We start from the raw sequence: 15317 nt of genomic DNA on the forward strand, positions 1-15317 counted from the left end.
GCTTAGCAGGTGGTACAGGTGGTGGTTATGAGTTAGTGTTTGGACCCACACAGACCTGAGTTCCTTTACAGGCTCTTCAAAGCACTCGCTGTGTGACCTCTGGAAAATGGCATCACCTCTCTGAACCCCAATTTCTTCATCTGTGAAATAGCGTAAATACCCCCTGCCTCTTAGCTGTGATAACATATATAAAGCACTTAGATTAGGTGCCATAACAAATGTCCAACATTTGCCCCAAACTAGGCACTCTGAACGTGTTTGATGGTGTTTAGGAATATAATTGTTTACATCCGTCTTCATCAGTCTAATTAAGGAACTCTTCTCGCCCAGCAGTCCTCCACCTCCTTCAGGGAGGCCACCCAGCTTGCACTGCCTTCTCTTTCTCGGAAGCCCTCCATCTCACCAGTCCCAGACAGCCAAACTGGAGGATTCCCTTCCTGATGTGGGGCAGGCCAGCGTTCCCTCGCTCCAGGGCTCTGGGGCTCCGTGCCAAGAGTCCAGACGCTGAAGCTGGTACAGGCCCCACTCCTGGGGAGAACAGACGGTGTCTGGAAGTGACCTTGGCTCAGCCAGAGTTTCTGGCAGACAACAGGCAGGGAGACCCACAGGAGCATAGATGAGAAGGAGAGGGGGCAGAACTGTTTAATGGGGAGAGACACCCTTGTTACTCTGTATCTCCTTAACCTCGCTCTTATCACTATGAAACATATTACATATTTCTGCTGGTTTGAATCCTCCCACCAGTGCCAGCTCCAGCTTGGCTGGGATTTGATCTCTTTTGTTTACTGCTGTGCCTCAGGGCCTAGAACAGTGCCTGGCCCCAAGCAGGACTTTGATACATATTTGTAGGGTGAGGGCATGAATTCTCACCAGCCTCAGTTTTTTACCAAATCCCTGAGCAATGTGGGTCCCTTCGACCCCCTAGGCCACCGTAGAGATTTATTCACTTCCAACAGATCTCTCTGGCCACCATCAGCCTCGTACAGTCTCCCCACCCCTTCCAGGATGTCACTAGAGGCCCAGGCCTCTTGGGGTTTGTGATGGTCCTGGAATATTAAACACAAAATTCCAGCCAGGATCATCAACAGAAGCCTAAACCACTGAGTGAAAGTTTGATGAGGAACAGGATATTTATTTAGTCTCAAAGTACCCTCCCACAGATTACTTATTAATTACAAAGGAAAAAAAATAGTATTAACGGACAACACCAGCAGACACCACCTAAAACCAGGTGATAGAAGTTAACATCACCAGTATCGGGACAAATGAACATCGTGTGCCTCCTGATATGCACTGAAAAGGACACAACATCATTTCTGTGACGTTTTTCTGCCAAAAATGCATCATCCGAATTGAATCATGAGAAAACATGGGTCAAAGCCCAACTGAGGGACACTCTATAAAGTACTTGGTCTGTACACTTGAAAAATGTCAGTGTCATGAAAACCAAAACAATAACAAAAATTTAAAAGCTGGCAGCCAGTTCTAGATTAAAGGTGACTAAAGAAACATGACAGGGCTGCCCTGGTGGCGCAGTGGTTGAGAGTCGGCCTGCCGATGCAGGGGACGCGGGTTCGTGCCCTGGTCTGGGAAGATCCCACATGCTGTGGAGTGGCTGGGCCCCTGAGCCATGGCCGCTGAGCCTGCGCGTCCGGAGCCTGTGCTCCGCAACGGGAGAGGCCACAACAGTGAGAGGCCCGCGTACCGGAAAAAAAAAAAAAAAGAAACATGACAACTAAGCAAAGTGTGATCCCGGATGGAAAGCAGATGGTGACAAGGTATGTTATTGGGACAATGGAAGAAATTTGAATATAAACTATAAATTAGATGATAGTTTTTTATCAATCTTAAACTGATACTTGGGGAAATGTTAAACTGGTATTATGGTTATATAGGAGAATCCCCTTGTTCTTAGGAGAATTTTACTAATATAATGTTATGAATTATATTTACGAATATAATATATTTGCATATGTGTGTATATGTGTGTGTGTGTGTGTGTGTATGTATGCAGAAAAGCAAGCAAAAGAATTGAACAAAACTTCACAGAAAGAGGAAATCCAAGGGAGAGAGGAACATTTAAAAAGTTACTCAACTAATCATTAGGGAAATGCAAATTAAAATCACAGTGCGATACCAATATACACCCACCAGAATGGCTAAATGAAAGAAGACACCACCAGGAAGTGTTGGTGAGGATATAGAGTGGGGAAACTCTCATACACTGCTGGTGGGCATCCAAATTGGTCCAACCACTAGGCAAACTGATAGGCAGTTTCTACTATAGCTGAATGTATCCTATGACCCAGCAATTGCAGTCCAATCAGATATGAACATATGTCCACCAAAAAACAAATTCCCATCAACAGATGGATAAAGTGTAGCATCTTCACACAGAGGAAACTATATAGCAATGAGAATGAAAGAGCTACAGCCACATGCAATAGCATGGGATGAATTTCACAAACAAAACACTGAGCAGGGATTCCCTGGTGGCGCAGTGGTTGAGAGTCCACCTGCCGATGCAGGGGAAGCGGGTTCGTGCCCCGGTCCGGGAAGATCCCACGTGCCGCGGAGCGGCTGGGTCCGTGAGCCATGGCCGCTGAGCCTGTGCGTCCGGAGCCTGTGCTCCGCAACGGAAGAGGCCACAGCAATGAGAGGCCCGCGTACCGCAAAAAAAAAAAAAAAAAAAAGCACCGAGCAAAAGACAGCAGACACAAAACAATGCATATTGCGAGATTTCATTTATATAAAGTACGAAAACAGGCAAAATTAATCCATATTGTTAGAAGTCCAGTTAGTGGTTTCCTTTGGGGGCATCCTGGAACAGGCATGAAGGGCTTCCTGGAGGGGCTGGTCACGTTCTTTTCATGAACTGAGTTCTGGTTACCAGGTGTGTTCAGTTTATGAAATTTAATTCAGCTGTTCACTTATGATTTGTGCACTTTTCTGTACACTTCAAAACATTTATTTTTGAAAAAGAGCGAGTTAGATCTAAAGGTATGGATAACTTTCCAAGATGTATCACTGAGTGAAAAATGCAATATGTGGGAATTCCCTGGTGGTCCAGTGGTTAGGACTCAGCGCTTTCACTGCTGAGGGCCTGGGTTCAATCCCTGTCAGGGAACTAAGATCCCAAAAGCTGTGCAGCGCCGCCAAAAAAAAAAAAAGCAAGATGTAAAAGAATATGAACAGTCACTCTGTTAATCAGTACAGCACTTCCTCAAAAAGTTAAAAGTAGAATTATCATATGACTCAGCAATTCCACTTCTGGGTGTATACCCAAAAGAACTGAAATCAGGGTCTTTTTTTTTTAATAAATTTAATACATTTTTAAAATAAATTTATTTATTTATTTTGGGCTGTGTTGGGTCTTCGTTGCTGTGTGTGGGCTTTCTCTAGTTGTGGTGAAGGGGGTGCTACTCTTCATTGCAGTGTGCGTGCTTCTCACTGTGGTGGCTTCTCTTGTTGCGGAGATGGGCTCTAGGTGCGCAGGCTTCAGTAGTTGTGGCATGCAGGTTCAGTAGTTGTGGCACGCGGGCTCTAGAATGCAGGCTCAGTAGTTGTGGTGCATGGGCTTAGTTACTCTGCGGCATGTGGGATCTTCCCAGACCAGGGATCGAACCCACGTCCCCTGCATTGGCAGGGCGATTCTTAACCACTGTGCCACCAGGGAAGTCCTGAAAGCATGGTCTTGAAGGGACATGTGTATGCCCATGCTCATAGCAGCGTTATTCACAATAGCCAAAAGGTGGAAGCAACCCAACTGTACATCGACAGATGAATGGATAAAGCAAATGGGGTGTATATATAAAATGGGATATTATTTAGTCTTAAAAAGGAAGGAAATTCTTTGATGACCATTTTGTAGTGTATAGAAATACTGAATCATTATGTTGTGCACCTGGAACTAACATGGTGTTGTAGGTCAATCATACTTCAAAATAAATAAATAAAAATTGTCATATAATTAAAAACAACAAAAAAGGAAATTCTGACATGCACTACAGCATGGATGATCCTTGAGGACATTATGCTAAATTATTCTAAATGAAATAAGCCAGTAATAAAAGGACAAATAATGATTCTACTCAGATGGGGCACCTAGAGTAGTCAAATTCATAGAAATAGAAAGTAAATAGGTGGTTTCCAGGGGCTAGAGGAAGGGAGGGATGGGGAGTTTTTGTTTAATGGGTACAGAGTTTCAGTTTTGCAAGATGAAAGGAGTTCTAGAGATTGGTTGCACAATTATGTGAATGTACTTAATGCCACTGAATTGTACACGTAAAGATGGTTAAAATGGTAAATTGTATGTTATGTGTATTTTATCACAATTTTAAAAACTTTAAGAATAAAAAGTACAGGGACTTCCCTGGTGGCGCAGTGGTTAAGAATCCGCCTGCCAGTGCAGGGGACATGGGTTCCAGCCCTGGTCTGGGAAGATGCCACATGCCGCGGAACAACTAAGCCTGTGCGCCACAACTACTGAGCCTGTGCTCTAGAGCCTGTGAGCCACAACTACTGAAGCCTGCGCGTCTAGAGCCCGTGCTCGGCAACAAGAGAAGCCACCACAGTGAGAGGTCCGCGCACTGCAACTAAGAGTAGCCCCCGCTCACCGCAACTAGGGAAAGCCCGCGCGCAGCAACGAAGACCCAACACAGCCAAAAATAAATAATTAAGATCAATAAATTTTTAAAAAAAGAATAAAAAGTACATAAATATTCAGTGTGCTTCTCGTAAAAAAATGTAAAATATGCCATTTCAGTAACAACAACATAAACAATAAAAACCATCAATAATAACAAACATTTATAGTGCTTCTTATGTGCCAGGCCCTGCTCTAATTTCATTAGGCATTTGTATTCGTTATTATTGCTGCATAACAAATTATCCCCCAAAACTTAGTGGCTTAAAACAACAAACAGGGACTTCCCGGGTGGCGCAGTGGTTAAGAATCCTCCTACCAATGCAGGGGACAGGGGTTCGATCCCTGGTCTGGGAAGATCCCACATGCCGCGGAGTGACTAAGCCTGTGTGCCACAACTACTGAGCCTGAGCTCTAGGCCTGTGCTGTAGAGCCCGCGAGCCACAGCTACTGAAGCCTGCACGCCCTAGAGCCCGTGCTCCGCAACAGGAGAAGCCACCCCTCACCGCAACTAGAGAAAGCCCGCGCGCAGCAAAGAAGACCCAACACAGCCAAAATAAATAAATAAATAAATAAACAAACATTTACCATCAGACAGTTTCTGTTGGTTAGGAATCTGTTGATGGCTTACCTGGCTGGTTCTCGCTCAGGGTGTCGTGAAGCTACAGTCAGCATGTTGGCCAGGTGCAACAGTCACTGGAAGATTTGATGTGGCTGAAAGATGTCCTTCCAAGATGGGTCACTCACATGGTGCTGGTTTGTTGGCACGGGGCCTCGGTTGTTCTCCATTTGGGTCTCTCCGCTGGCTGCTTCACTGCTGTCACAAATGGTGGCTGGTCTCTCTCAAAGTGAGCCATTCAATAGAGAGGTGGATGAAGAAGCCTCAATGCCTTTTATGGCTTAGTCTAAGAAGTCACACAGCAACACTTCTACCATATTCTGCTGGTTAGAAGCAAGTTACAAAGTGCAGCCTATACTCAAGAGGAGGGAAATTAGGCTCCACCTAGTGAAAGAAGGAGTGTCAAAGAATCTGTGGACATATTTTAAAACAGCTTCATACATTCATTAAATCCTGACAATAATCTAACAAGGTGGGAACCATCACTCATTCTCACGTTACAGATGAGGAAACTAAGGTACAGAGAGGCTAAAGGTCACACAGAAGAGCTAGAGCTAAGACTTAAATCCAGTAGTTGAACTGGGAAGCATTTTCTTAATCACTAATGTCAACCAGTGGGAAAGAAACCAACTGAAGAAAAAAATATTTAAGAAGGAGCATTGTGTGAGACTTTTGTTTGTTTTTTGGCCATGCCACGTGGTATGCAGGATCTTAGTTCCCCAACCAGGGATCGAACTCCATGCCCGTTGAAGTGGAAGCGCGGAGTCTTATCCACTAGATCGCCAGGGAAGTCCCATGTACGGGACTTTGATGACTGGTTGGACGTGGTAAGTGATGGAGTTGAGGATGACACCCATAACCTCCATATTCCTTTGATACTGGGAGATGTGTATCCAAGAGAGGCAGGACAGCAGGAAGTTAAGAACATAAGGTGTGGGGACGGAGTGAGACAGAGCTATAATCAATTTGGGTTTTTAAAAAATAAATTTATTTATTTTTTATTTATTTTAATTTTGGCTGCGTTGGGTCTTCGTTGCTGCGCGTGGGCTTTCTCTAATTGCGGCGAGCGGGGGCTACTCTTTGTTGCGGCGCGCCGGCTTCTCATCGCCGGTGGCTTCTCTTGCTGCCGAGCTCAGGCTCTAGGCACGTGCGGGTTTCAGTAGCTGTGTGGCTCGCGGGCTCTAGAGCGCAGGCTCAGTAGTTGTGGTGCAGGAGCTTAGTTGCTCCGCGGCATGTGGGATATTCCTGGACCGGGGCTTGAACCCGTGTCCCCTGCAGGGGGATTCTTAACCACTGCGCCACCAGGGAAGCCCATCAATTTGGTTTAAGGCAAACGATTTTGCCCTAATTTCTTCATCTGAAGTAAGGCTGATAATTACCCACCCTGTGGGATATCTGTGAGGATTAAAGGAGATCATGGATGCAAAACAATCAGTTTACAGCTGCTGGCACGGAGGAATCCCTCGATAAATGGTAGCTTTCAAATATACCTATTAGTGAAATATTATTGAATTGTATACCTATTGAATTATTTTATCTATATAAATACTATCCTATTGAAACGTTGCCCTCTCCCTATAACTTTCAGCTGGTGACTCTAACTGTTGCAGTCCCCGTTTTGCAAAAAGTAGGGGAATAAGTTCCTTTTGGACTCCCGGTCTGGGCTGGAGGAATAAGGCACGAACTACGGTGGGGAAGGCACCGGCTCAGGAAATCACAATGTGTGAGTGCCTCTGACTCAGTCATTCCCCTTGTGTCCATTACATGGATGCGATAACTGAGACCTAGAGCTGTGCAAGGTCACAAGTTACTGACAGAGTCCAGTCTTCAAAAACAGGATTTTTTGCAAATAAAGAGGCCTCAGTTCCTCATTTCTCATACCCCTTCCCCCAACCCACCCCCTGCTTGCTCAGAATCAGCACTAACAGTGAAGGAAGTTGAATTTATCATTTCTTGAGGAGCTTGGAGGAATTCTAAAAAGGAACCCCCTCCCCAACTTCTCTGAATGAGGGTTTTTTTTCCAGTTATGAGGCAGGGGGATGCACACAATGATGTGAGGGAGATTTCCCCCCTGGCTCTGGCTCAAGTCTCTGACTTGTGGCCCCGATTGAGAGAGAGTTTTAGGGGGCACGGGACATCGATGGATTTTCTTATTCTGTTATGAGAGTATCTGGGACAAACAGTTGGTGCACAAACTTCCTCAGCCACGCTCAAGATGGCCACATAAGGCCACGCCGCAAATGGCTGAACCGTGGTTCGCGGTTGGAGAGACGCCTTTCCCAAAATGGAGAGGTGGGAGAGAAAGTGTCCATCACAGGTTAGCCCCGCCCCCACAGATTGCTAGGGCCAATTAGCGACCCGCAGGGCGGGGACAAGGCCAGGGGAGGAGGCTGCCGTTGCCCCAGCAACAACTAGGGAGTCGGGAGGCGGGCGCGGCTTCGGAGGGATCGGCGTCTCAGCAATCTTGCTGCCGGGAAGGTCCAACGAGAGGCGCGAGCTAGGCCTGGGAAGTCAGCGCCTGCGGAGAGAGGGACAGGTCAGGTCCATGAACTCCAATCCCCGCTTTCGCCTCTCCTAACCGTTAGACGCTCTGAGGTAGGAATAACGCATGCGCGGGCTCAGAGGTGGAGCTAAGGTGCCCTGCACTTAGAACGCATGCGCCTCATGGCGGTGGGGGGCGGAAATCTGACCCGAGGAGGCGGTGCTTTTGTGTTGTGGGCGGAGCCATGTTCCCCTGGGGCGGGACTTTCTGCTGCAATGAGCGGGATGAAAAGGTTACTTCAGAGGCAGGCAGAGTTAGATGCCAGCTCCTTGGAGCGTCCGTTTCTCGCCCCTCATTTTTCTGCGGCTCTCCTGGAGAGGCAGTTAGTATCATGGTTAAGACCGCAGCCTCAGTGGTTTGACGCAACTAGCTTGGAATCCCAAGTACTGCTCCTTACTTGGTGGGCCTCAGTTTTCCCATCTATTAGGTGGAGATAATTGTACACTTTTCTCATAAGGCTGTGATTATATTTTCCCCAGGGCCATGGCTGAGGTGCATGTGATTGGGCAGATCATGGGGGCCACCGGTTTCTCGGAAAATAGCCTCTTCTGCAAGTGGGGCATCCACACAGGTATTCCCGGGCATGGTTCATTTCCCCACCAAGACCCCGCAGCCTAGAGGCCTCCACCTACTTTCCTTGATCCCCTGACCTCAGTCCCTGATCCTCAGCTTCCATGGGCTCTCAGGACTCCTAACCCTGACCACGCTTTGTTCATGTGAGTCTCAGGCTCCCTTCTTATTATCCCTTCCCATCCCATCTCTGGGGACTCAGACTCCCACTCTCTCAACACACATTCCCTAAGGATATGAGACTATAGGCTGGACCCACCCAGCTACCCCAGCACACACTCCCTGTCCTCAAAACACTTGACAGCGGTAACGACACTGCTTGGACTTCATTCACTGTCTTAGGGCTGCTCTGGTGCCTCCCCCATCTTAACTCTTTGCTTAACCATCTCCATTTGTTGAGCTCTTAATGTAAAATGGAAGTTTCCATCTTGAAATGAAGAGGCGAGGCCACCCTCCTGTATTCATATTTCTCTGTGAGAATGTAGGAACCCTGTTCTGACAGTTATCCAAGTCCATCCACACAGGCCCAGGAGGACCTTGGAGGTCTCAATTTTCACGCCTCTCCATCAGAGGCAGTGTGGTGTGGTGGGTGGTGTGATGGCTAGGGCCACAGGCCACCAGGTGGCCACCAGGTCTGGGCTCAAGTACGAACTCCCTTGCCTATTGATTGTGAGCCTTTGGACTTGACCTCTCCGAGCCTCAGTTTCCTTGTCTGAAAATGAAGCTAATGGCAGCCGAGGCAGCAGAGTGCTGAGGTTAAGAGCACAGACTGCCTGGGTTTCAAAACCAGCTCTTGCTTATTAATTATGTGACCCTGGCCACTTGTCTTTGCCTCGATTTCCCTGTCTATGAAATGGGAATAATAACACTACCTCATGGGGTTGCTGTGAGGACTAAATGAATATCAGTAGCACTTAGAAGAGGGCCTAGACTTGTAAGTCCTCAGTAAGTGTTTGCCTGGCTTGTGTAAAAATTGGATGGGCTCTTCTTCCTAAAGCCCTAGGTATGTTGCCTAGCACAGATAAATGCCCAAGAAATGAGTGTGGCCATTGCCATCATCATCTTTTCAGGCCTGGGGTTCTTTGCGATTTCACTGGTGGGTAGGTTGGTGGTTGAGATTCCCTGGGAAATTGGGATCCTCCAGCTGAGCAAATAAGAAGCAAGGCCTGGAATCAGACTTGGTTTCCAGTACCCTCTTCCACTCACTTGCTCTGTGACCTGGCAAGTGCTAGTCCCTCTCGCAGCCTCAGTTTTCTTATCTGTAAAGTGTGACTCTTTGTCCTTCATAGGGGTGTTAGGAAGTCTTGTATGTGAGGATTCTGACTCAAGGCTTGGTGCTCTCCTCACCTGGCCTGCAAGGGAGCAGTAACCAACATGATTTTTATTATTTCAGGCTCTTGGTCAGGGAGAAGCGGGGTACGGGGCAGTTAATCCAATAGAGAGCCAAGGTGCGGTCAGATAAAGGGCTTGGTCTCTGCCGTCAGTCAGAGCTCCATTTGAGGGATTTCCCTGGCGGTCCAGTGGTTAAGACTCCGAGCTTCCCCTGCAGGGGACACGGGTTCAAGCCCTGGTCGGGGAACTAAGATCCCACATGTGGCATGGCACGGCCAAAAAAAAAAAAAATAACGAAAACCTAAAAACGAAAGCAGAGCTCCATTTGAATCAGCTCCACCATGGGACCTTGGTCTGCTGCGGTCCTGCTGTAGCCCCAGCATGGAGAACAGTGCTTGGCACAGAGTAGGTGTTCAGGAAAGGTTTGTGGAATGAAAGGTAAAGATTTCTTTACCTGTAAAATGGGGATTGTATTAGCCCCCACCTCCTAGGATCATTTATTTGTCCAAAACAAACATTTATTGAACACCTTCTGTGTACCAAGATCTGGGTTTGAGGTTCTAGGGATCCAGTAGTTTACAACATCCCTGCTCTCTTGGGGCTCACAGCAGGGGAGACAGAAAAGAAATAAGCAGATAAAGACGTGAGTGCAATGATTACAGGTAGTGTACTAGGTACTAGGAAGAAATGAGATGAGAGATGATGTGAGAGGGACTGGTTAGTTTTGGGATAAGAGGGTGAGGGAGAACCCCTCTGTGAAAGTGGCACTTGAGCTGATCCCTGAAGGATGAAAAAAAGCCAGGCATAGGGACATCCAGGAGCAGAGTTTTCTGGGCAGAGGGAACAGCCAGTGCAAAGGCCCTGAGGAGGGGAAAGAAATAGGACCATTGAGGCTAGAGGGTGGTGAGGAATGGGGAAAGTGATGGGAGATGAGTTCAGGAAGGGGTTGGGGGGGGCACAGGCCAGGCCATGTAAGGCCTTGTAGACTCTCCTCCTGTGGAGGAGAGTCTGAAAACTGGGGGTGGGGTGGGGATTAAGAGTCCCAGAGGGTGGATTAAATGAATTCATTACTAAAGCGCTTAGCGCAGCGTCTGGCATTTAGTAAGCAGTCGGTGCATTTTTGCTATTATTTTCACCCTCAGTAGGATTGCTGTTACGACGCACCGTTCACGATTTGCTCTGTGCTTCTGCTTGTGAAGGACCGCCTCAGCTCCATCTTAGTCCTTGGACTAGGCCTCTAAGCGTGGGGTGAGAATAGTAGTAAAATGATCCCCGGCACTCATCCGGCACTCACTATGCCCCAGACACTGTTCTCAGTGCCTCGTGTGTATTAACTCATTTAATCTTCTCACGATCCTGGGAGGAATGCATTATTATTACACCCACCTTACAGATGGGAAGACGGAGGCAGAGAAAGGTAACTGGTCCAGGGTTGCATGGGCAGGAAGAAATAGTGCCAGGATTTTTACCCAGACATTTGGCTCCAGGGTCCATGCTTTGCAGCCCTCTGCTCCCCAATGCCAGGGAGAAATGGGGTCCTATAGCCACAGTGGGATCCCCTTCCTGACGGCTGCCTCCCACCCCGCCCTGCCTCATCCGTGTCCTGGCTCTCACTGCAGGGGCAGCATGGAAGCTCCTGTCAGGCGTGCGGGAGGGCCAAACACAGGTGGACACCCCCCAGATAGGGAACATGGCCTACTGGTCCCATCCCATCGACCTGCACTTTGCCACCAAAGGCCTACAAGGTGAGTTCCCGGCCTGGGCCCCAGGCTAGACTAAGGGGAGGTGGGTTAGAGGCACTCAGTGCTGCGGGGACTGGAAACATCAAGTGCTGTTCCTGCCCCCATGCCCTTTGGGTCCCTTTCCTGACCAGGCTTGGCCCTGGAGAGGGTGAGCTGAGGCCTCCCCAGGCCGGCTGTAGAGTGCATTAGGAGTGGGGCAGAGGCAGGGGTGGACGGGGCAAGGTCAAGGGGAGAGCCAGGGGGAGAGGGAGGTGGCTTTCACAGAGACAAAGCAAGAGAGTCTTCAATCAGCAGGAAGCTGGGAGGGGTTATGAGAGAGAGAGGTGAGGGCTGGTGGCTATTCTGCAGGTAGGGCTCCTCAGCTGCTCAGAGGGGAGATGAATACGTGGGGGAGGAGGGGTATCAGAAAACCTCTTCTGGCAGAACATTTGGGTCATTAAAGAGGGGTGGGGCTTCCCTGGTGGCGCAGTGGTTGAGAGTCCGCCTGCCGATGCAGGGGAAGCGGGTTCGTGCCCCGGTCCGGGAAGATCCCACATGCCGCAGAGCGGCTGGGCCCGTGAGCCATGGCCGCTGAGCCTGCGCGTCCGGAGCCTGTGCTCCGTAACGGGAGAGGCCACAACAGAGAGAGGCCCGCGTACCGCAAAAAAAAAAAAAAAAAAAAAAAGAGGGGTGGATTCCAGGAAATAGCCTAGGTAAATATGCCATATATTTCTACCATATAAATAATAGTTACTGAGTGCCTGCCCTGTGTCAGGTGAAGCCAGGGAGATATCAGTGATTGAGACAGCTCCCCAGCCCTGTCCCCACACAGTTCATCATCCCTTGGGAGAGACAGAGCTGCCCTCAGACAGTGGTAACCCAGAGTGGGCAGGACTGGGATGGGGGATCTTGAAGGGCTATGGGAGGCCAGCGGAGGTGCCTGACCCTGCTGGGGGGTTCAGGGAGGGCTTCCTGGAGGAGGGGGATGTTTGAGCTTTGCTGTGAAAGGACAGTAGGAGCTATTAAAACAGAAAGATGAAAGAGGGTTCTGGGGAGAAAACCATGTATGGATGCCTCAAGGGGGAAAGTGAGCCAGGGGCGTTTGGAGGACCGACGGAGAGCAGGAGGACTGCGGGGGGTGAGGTGGCAGGGGACAGGGGACAGGCCATTGCAAGGCCTTGAATGCCAGGCCGCAGAGTGGAGGCCATATCCTGAAGGCACTGGGGAGCCAGAGCAGGCGATTGACAAGTCAGGTTTTGCTTTTAAGAGATCCCTCTGGCTGCCTTGTGGGTGATGGATTGGAAAGTGAGGCAGGCAACAGTCCTTTCAGCTCTTAAGGACCCCGAGTCTCTGAATGTGGGCATCATCCTTGCCTCCTCTTTTCTCCTACCCGCCCCAATTTTGTCCATCAGGAAATCCCATTAGCCCCACCGTTGAAATGAATCCTGAATCCCACCACTCCCCCTACCCTCTTCCCAGCACCCCAATCTGTCCACCCTCACCTCTCACTGGGCTATTACAGTAGCCTCTTTACTGGTATTCCCACCTCAGCCCCATAAGTCTGTCCCCCTGTGAACTCCTAAGTTAGGTAACATTCCTCCTCTGCTCAGAACCCTCTGTGGTCCCCATCTCACTCAGGGTAAAAGGCAAAACCTTACCACGGATCACAAGGCCCTGCTCAATCTGATTCTGTCACCTCCTCCCCCTCTCCCCCATCTCACTCTGCTCCAGCCACATCGGCCCCACCAGGCAGCTCCCACCTCAGGGCTTTTGCACTAGCTATTCCCTCTGCTGGGAGCGTTCTTCCCTAGATATCCACATAGCCCCCACTCCCTCTCCTCCTTTAAGCATTCACCCAGATGTCACCTTCTCAGGAAAGTTTTGCTTGATCACCCCCTTTCTAAAACTGCATGCCAGGACTTCCCTGGTGGCCCAGTGGTTAAGACTCCACGCTCCCACTGCAGGGGGCCCGGGTTCGATCCCTGGTCAGGGAACTAGATCCCACATGCATGCCACAACTAAGAGTTCGCATGGCTCAACTAAGGAGCCTGCCTGCTGCAACTAAGACCCAGTGCAACCAAATAAATAAATATTAAAAAAACAAAAACAAAAACTGCATGCCTACCCCCGCCGTACCCAGCTTGTTTTTCTTCAGAGCAGTTATCACCATCTGACGTACCCTATAATTTGTGTATTTACTGTGTTCGTTGTTCAAGACGTCAGCTGCACAAGGGCAGGAATTTTTGTCTGCTCTGTTCACTGCTGTGTCTCCAGCTTCTAGAACAGGGCCTAGCACGGAGGGACTCAGAAAGGAGGGTGAAATGGAGCTGGGTCTCCAAGGGCTTTGCCTACAGGCTGAGGAGCTGAATTATATTCTGAGTGAGGACACTGGGAAACCTATGGAAGGGAGAGAAAGATGCTTCCAGCTGCCAGGTGAAAGTTGGATTGGAGGGAGCAGGAAAGAAGGCCCTGAGGCCAGAAAAGAGGACAGGGTGTGGCCACGGGGAGGGAAGGAAGGAGGGAGGCATTGAGGACAAGGCCCAACATACTCACCTGGGGACTGGGCTCCCCTGAGACGGGGACACAGAGGAAGAGGCCACGGAGAGGGAAGTCAACAGATGCCAGACCTAAAGGGCCTTGAATGTTCAGGTCGGACTTTATACTGAGTGCACTGGGGAATCATAGAAGGGTTTTGAGCAGGGGAGGAATACGGATTCAGAAGGATCCCTTTGGCTGCTCTGTGGGGGTAGGAGTCCAGAGAGGAGGCTGGGGCAGAAACCTGGCGGGGAAGGACGGGCCTGGGATCTCCAGGAGCTCCTGCTGGGCTGTACCCATCCCACTTTGCCTCCCTCCCTCCTATGCTGCAGGTTGGCCCCGACTCCATCTCCAGGTATGGTCCCAGGACAGCTTCGGCCGCTGCCAGCTTGCAGGCTACGGCTTTTGCCATGTGCCCAGCAGTCCAGGCACCCACCAGCTGGACTGCCCCACATGGCGGCCCCTAGGCAGCTGGCGGGAGCAGCTGGCAAGGGCCTTCGTGGGTGGCGGGCCTCAGCTGCTGCACGGAGATGCCATCTACAGTGGGGCTGACCGCTACCGCCTGCACACTGCTGCCGGTGGCACCGTGCACCTTGAGCTGGGCCTGCTGCTGCGCCACTTCGATCGTTATGGCGTCGAATGCTGAAGGACCCTGTGTGGACCGCTGGCCCCCAGCCATATCTCTGGACACCCGGTGAGGGGCAGGATGGCACAGGGGTCAGAAGCATGGGCTCTGGAGACTGTCAGACCTGACCCCAGCCAAGACTGGTGTGGCTTCTATCCTGACTAGCATCTCAATCCCAGTGGCTGCCCCTCCCAGGTCCAGTTTCCCCATCTGTAAAATGGGGGCAGTAAATGTGTGGGCTCACAGGGGTTGGGTGCAGAGAAGCTGTTGGCACATGGAAGGGCTCAGTAAAGGAGAGCAGTTCTTTCAGATGTGAGTGCTTTTCTGACCTTCATCTGTTGGATGTCCAGTGCCCCATCCTCTCACTGTCACCCTCCTTCCTCAGGCCCCCCTCCCCTGTCCTCTGCCTCAACCTCTGACCCCCTCCCCACTCTGGGTGATGCTCTTATGGCCCCCACTCCTTGGGGGTCCCCCTCCTCTGTGCCCCTCTCCCCACTGGCTCCCTGTCTTCTGGCTGAGCCTCTCCCCCACTGCCCCAGCTTCCCACTCTCCACTCGGGGTGGTCGTCCTCGGATTCCCTGTACCTGCGTCCCCATCCTCTGACTGAGCCCTCCCCGCCAGGTCTTTATTCCCTCGGTGACCCTCGCACAGTCCTCAAAGCCACACGCAGCACAGCCGCCCGCTTTGGTAGCGCTCAGCCGCCAGGAGGCAGCACCCTGTTGGTGGGG

General features: G+C 50.2%; 1 protein-coding gene and 1 long non-coding RNA gene across 3 annotated transcripts; one reads left to right on the forward strand and one right to left on the reverse strand.

Moving 5' to 3' along the window:
- Positions 1–7327: 7327 nt before the first annotated feature.
- LOC132509493 (uncharacterized) lies at positions 7328–14297 on the reverse strand. The gene is made up of 3 exons (XR_009537034.1): positions 13609–14297; positions 9583–9728; positions 7328–7782 (listed from the first exon to the last, which is right to left on the reverse strand). It is a non-coding gene; the product is annotated as an uncharacterized LOC132509493 (long non-coding RNA).
- On the forward strand, positions 7630–14884 carry B9D2 (B9 domain containing 2). 2 transcript variants are annotated; one of them, XM_060130589.1, is made up of 4 exons: positions 7630–7859; positions 8286–8377; positions 11328–11453; positions 14297–14884. In XM_060130589.1, exons 2-4 carry the CDS (start codon positions 8290–8292, stop codon positions 14608–14610), a joined length of 528 nt encoding a protein of 175 aa, XP_059986572.1. In that variant the 5' UTR covers positions 7630–7859; positions 8286–8289; the 3' UTR covers positions 14611–14884. The 2 variants fall into 2 exon arrangements, with proteins under 2 accessions (XP_059986572.1, XP_059986571.1); XM_060130588.1 differs by having other exon boundaries at positions 7630–7800.
- Positions 14885–15317: the final 433 nt, after the last annotated feature.

The sequence above is a fragment of the Lagenorhynchus albirostris genome, chromosome 19 (assembly GCF_949774975.1).
Source record: "Lagenorhynchus albirostris chromosome 19, mLagAlb1.1, whole genome shotgun sequence".
NCBI classification, from domain to species: Eukaryota; Metazoa; Chordata; class Mammalia; order Artiodactyla; family Delphinidae; genus Lagenorhynchus; species Lagenorhynchus albirostris.

Excerpts from the sequence above, each read along its gene's own strand:
- B9D2 (XM_060130589.1), top strand. The coding sequence starts at position 8,290 with ATGGCTGAGGTGCATGTGATTGGGCAGATCATGGGGGCCACCGGTTTC. Across the intron at positions 8,378-11,327 it reads CAAGTGGGGCATCCACACAG|GGGCAGCATGGAAGCTCCTG; the intron begins GTATTCCCGGGC and ends CTCTCACTGCAG. Across the intron at positions 11,454-14,296 it reads TGCCACCAAAGGCCTACAAG|GTTGGCCCCGACTCCATCTC; the intron begins GTGAGTTCCCGG and ends CCTATGCTGCAG.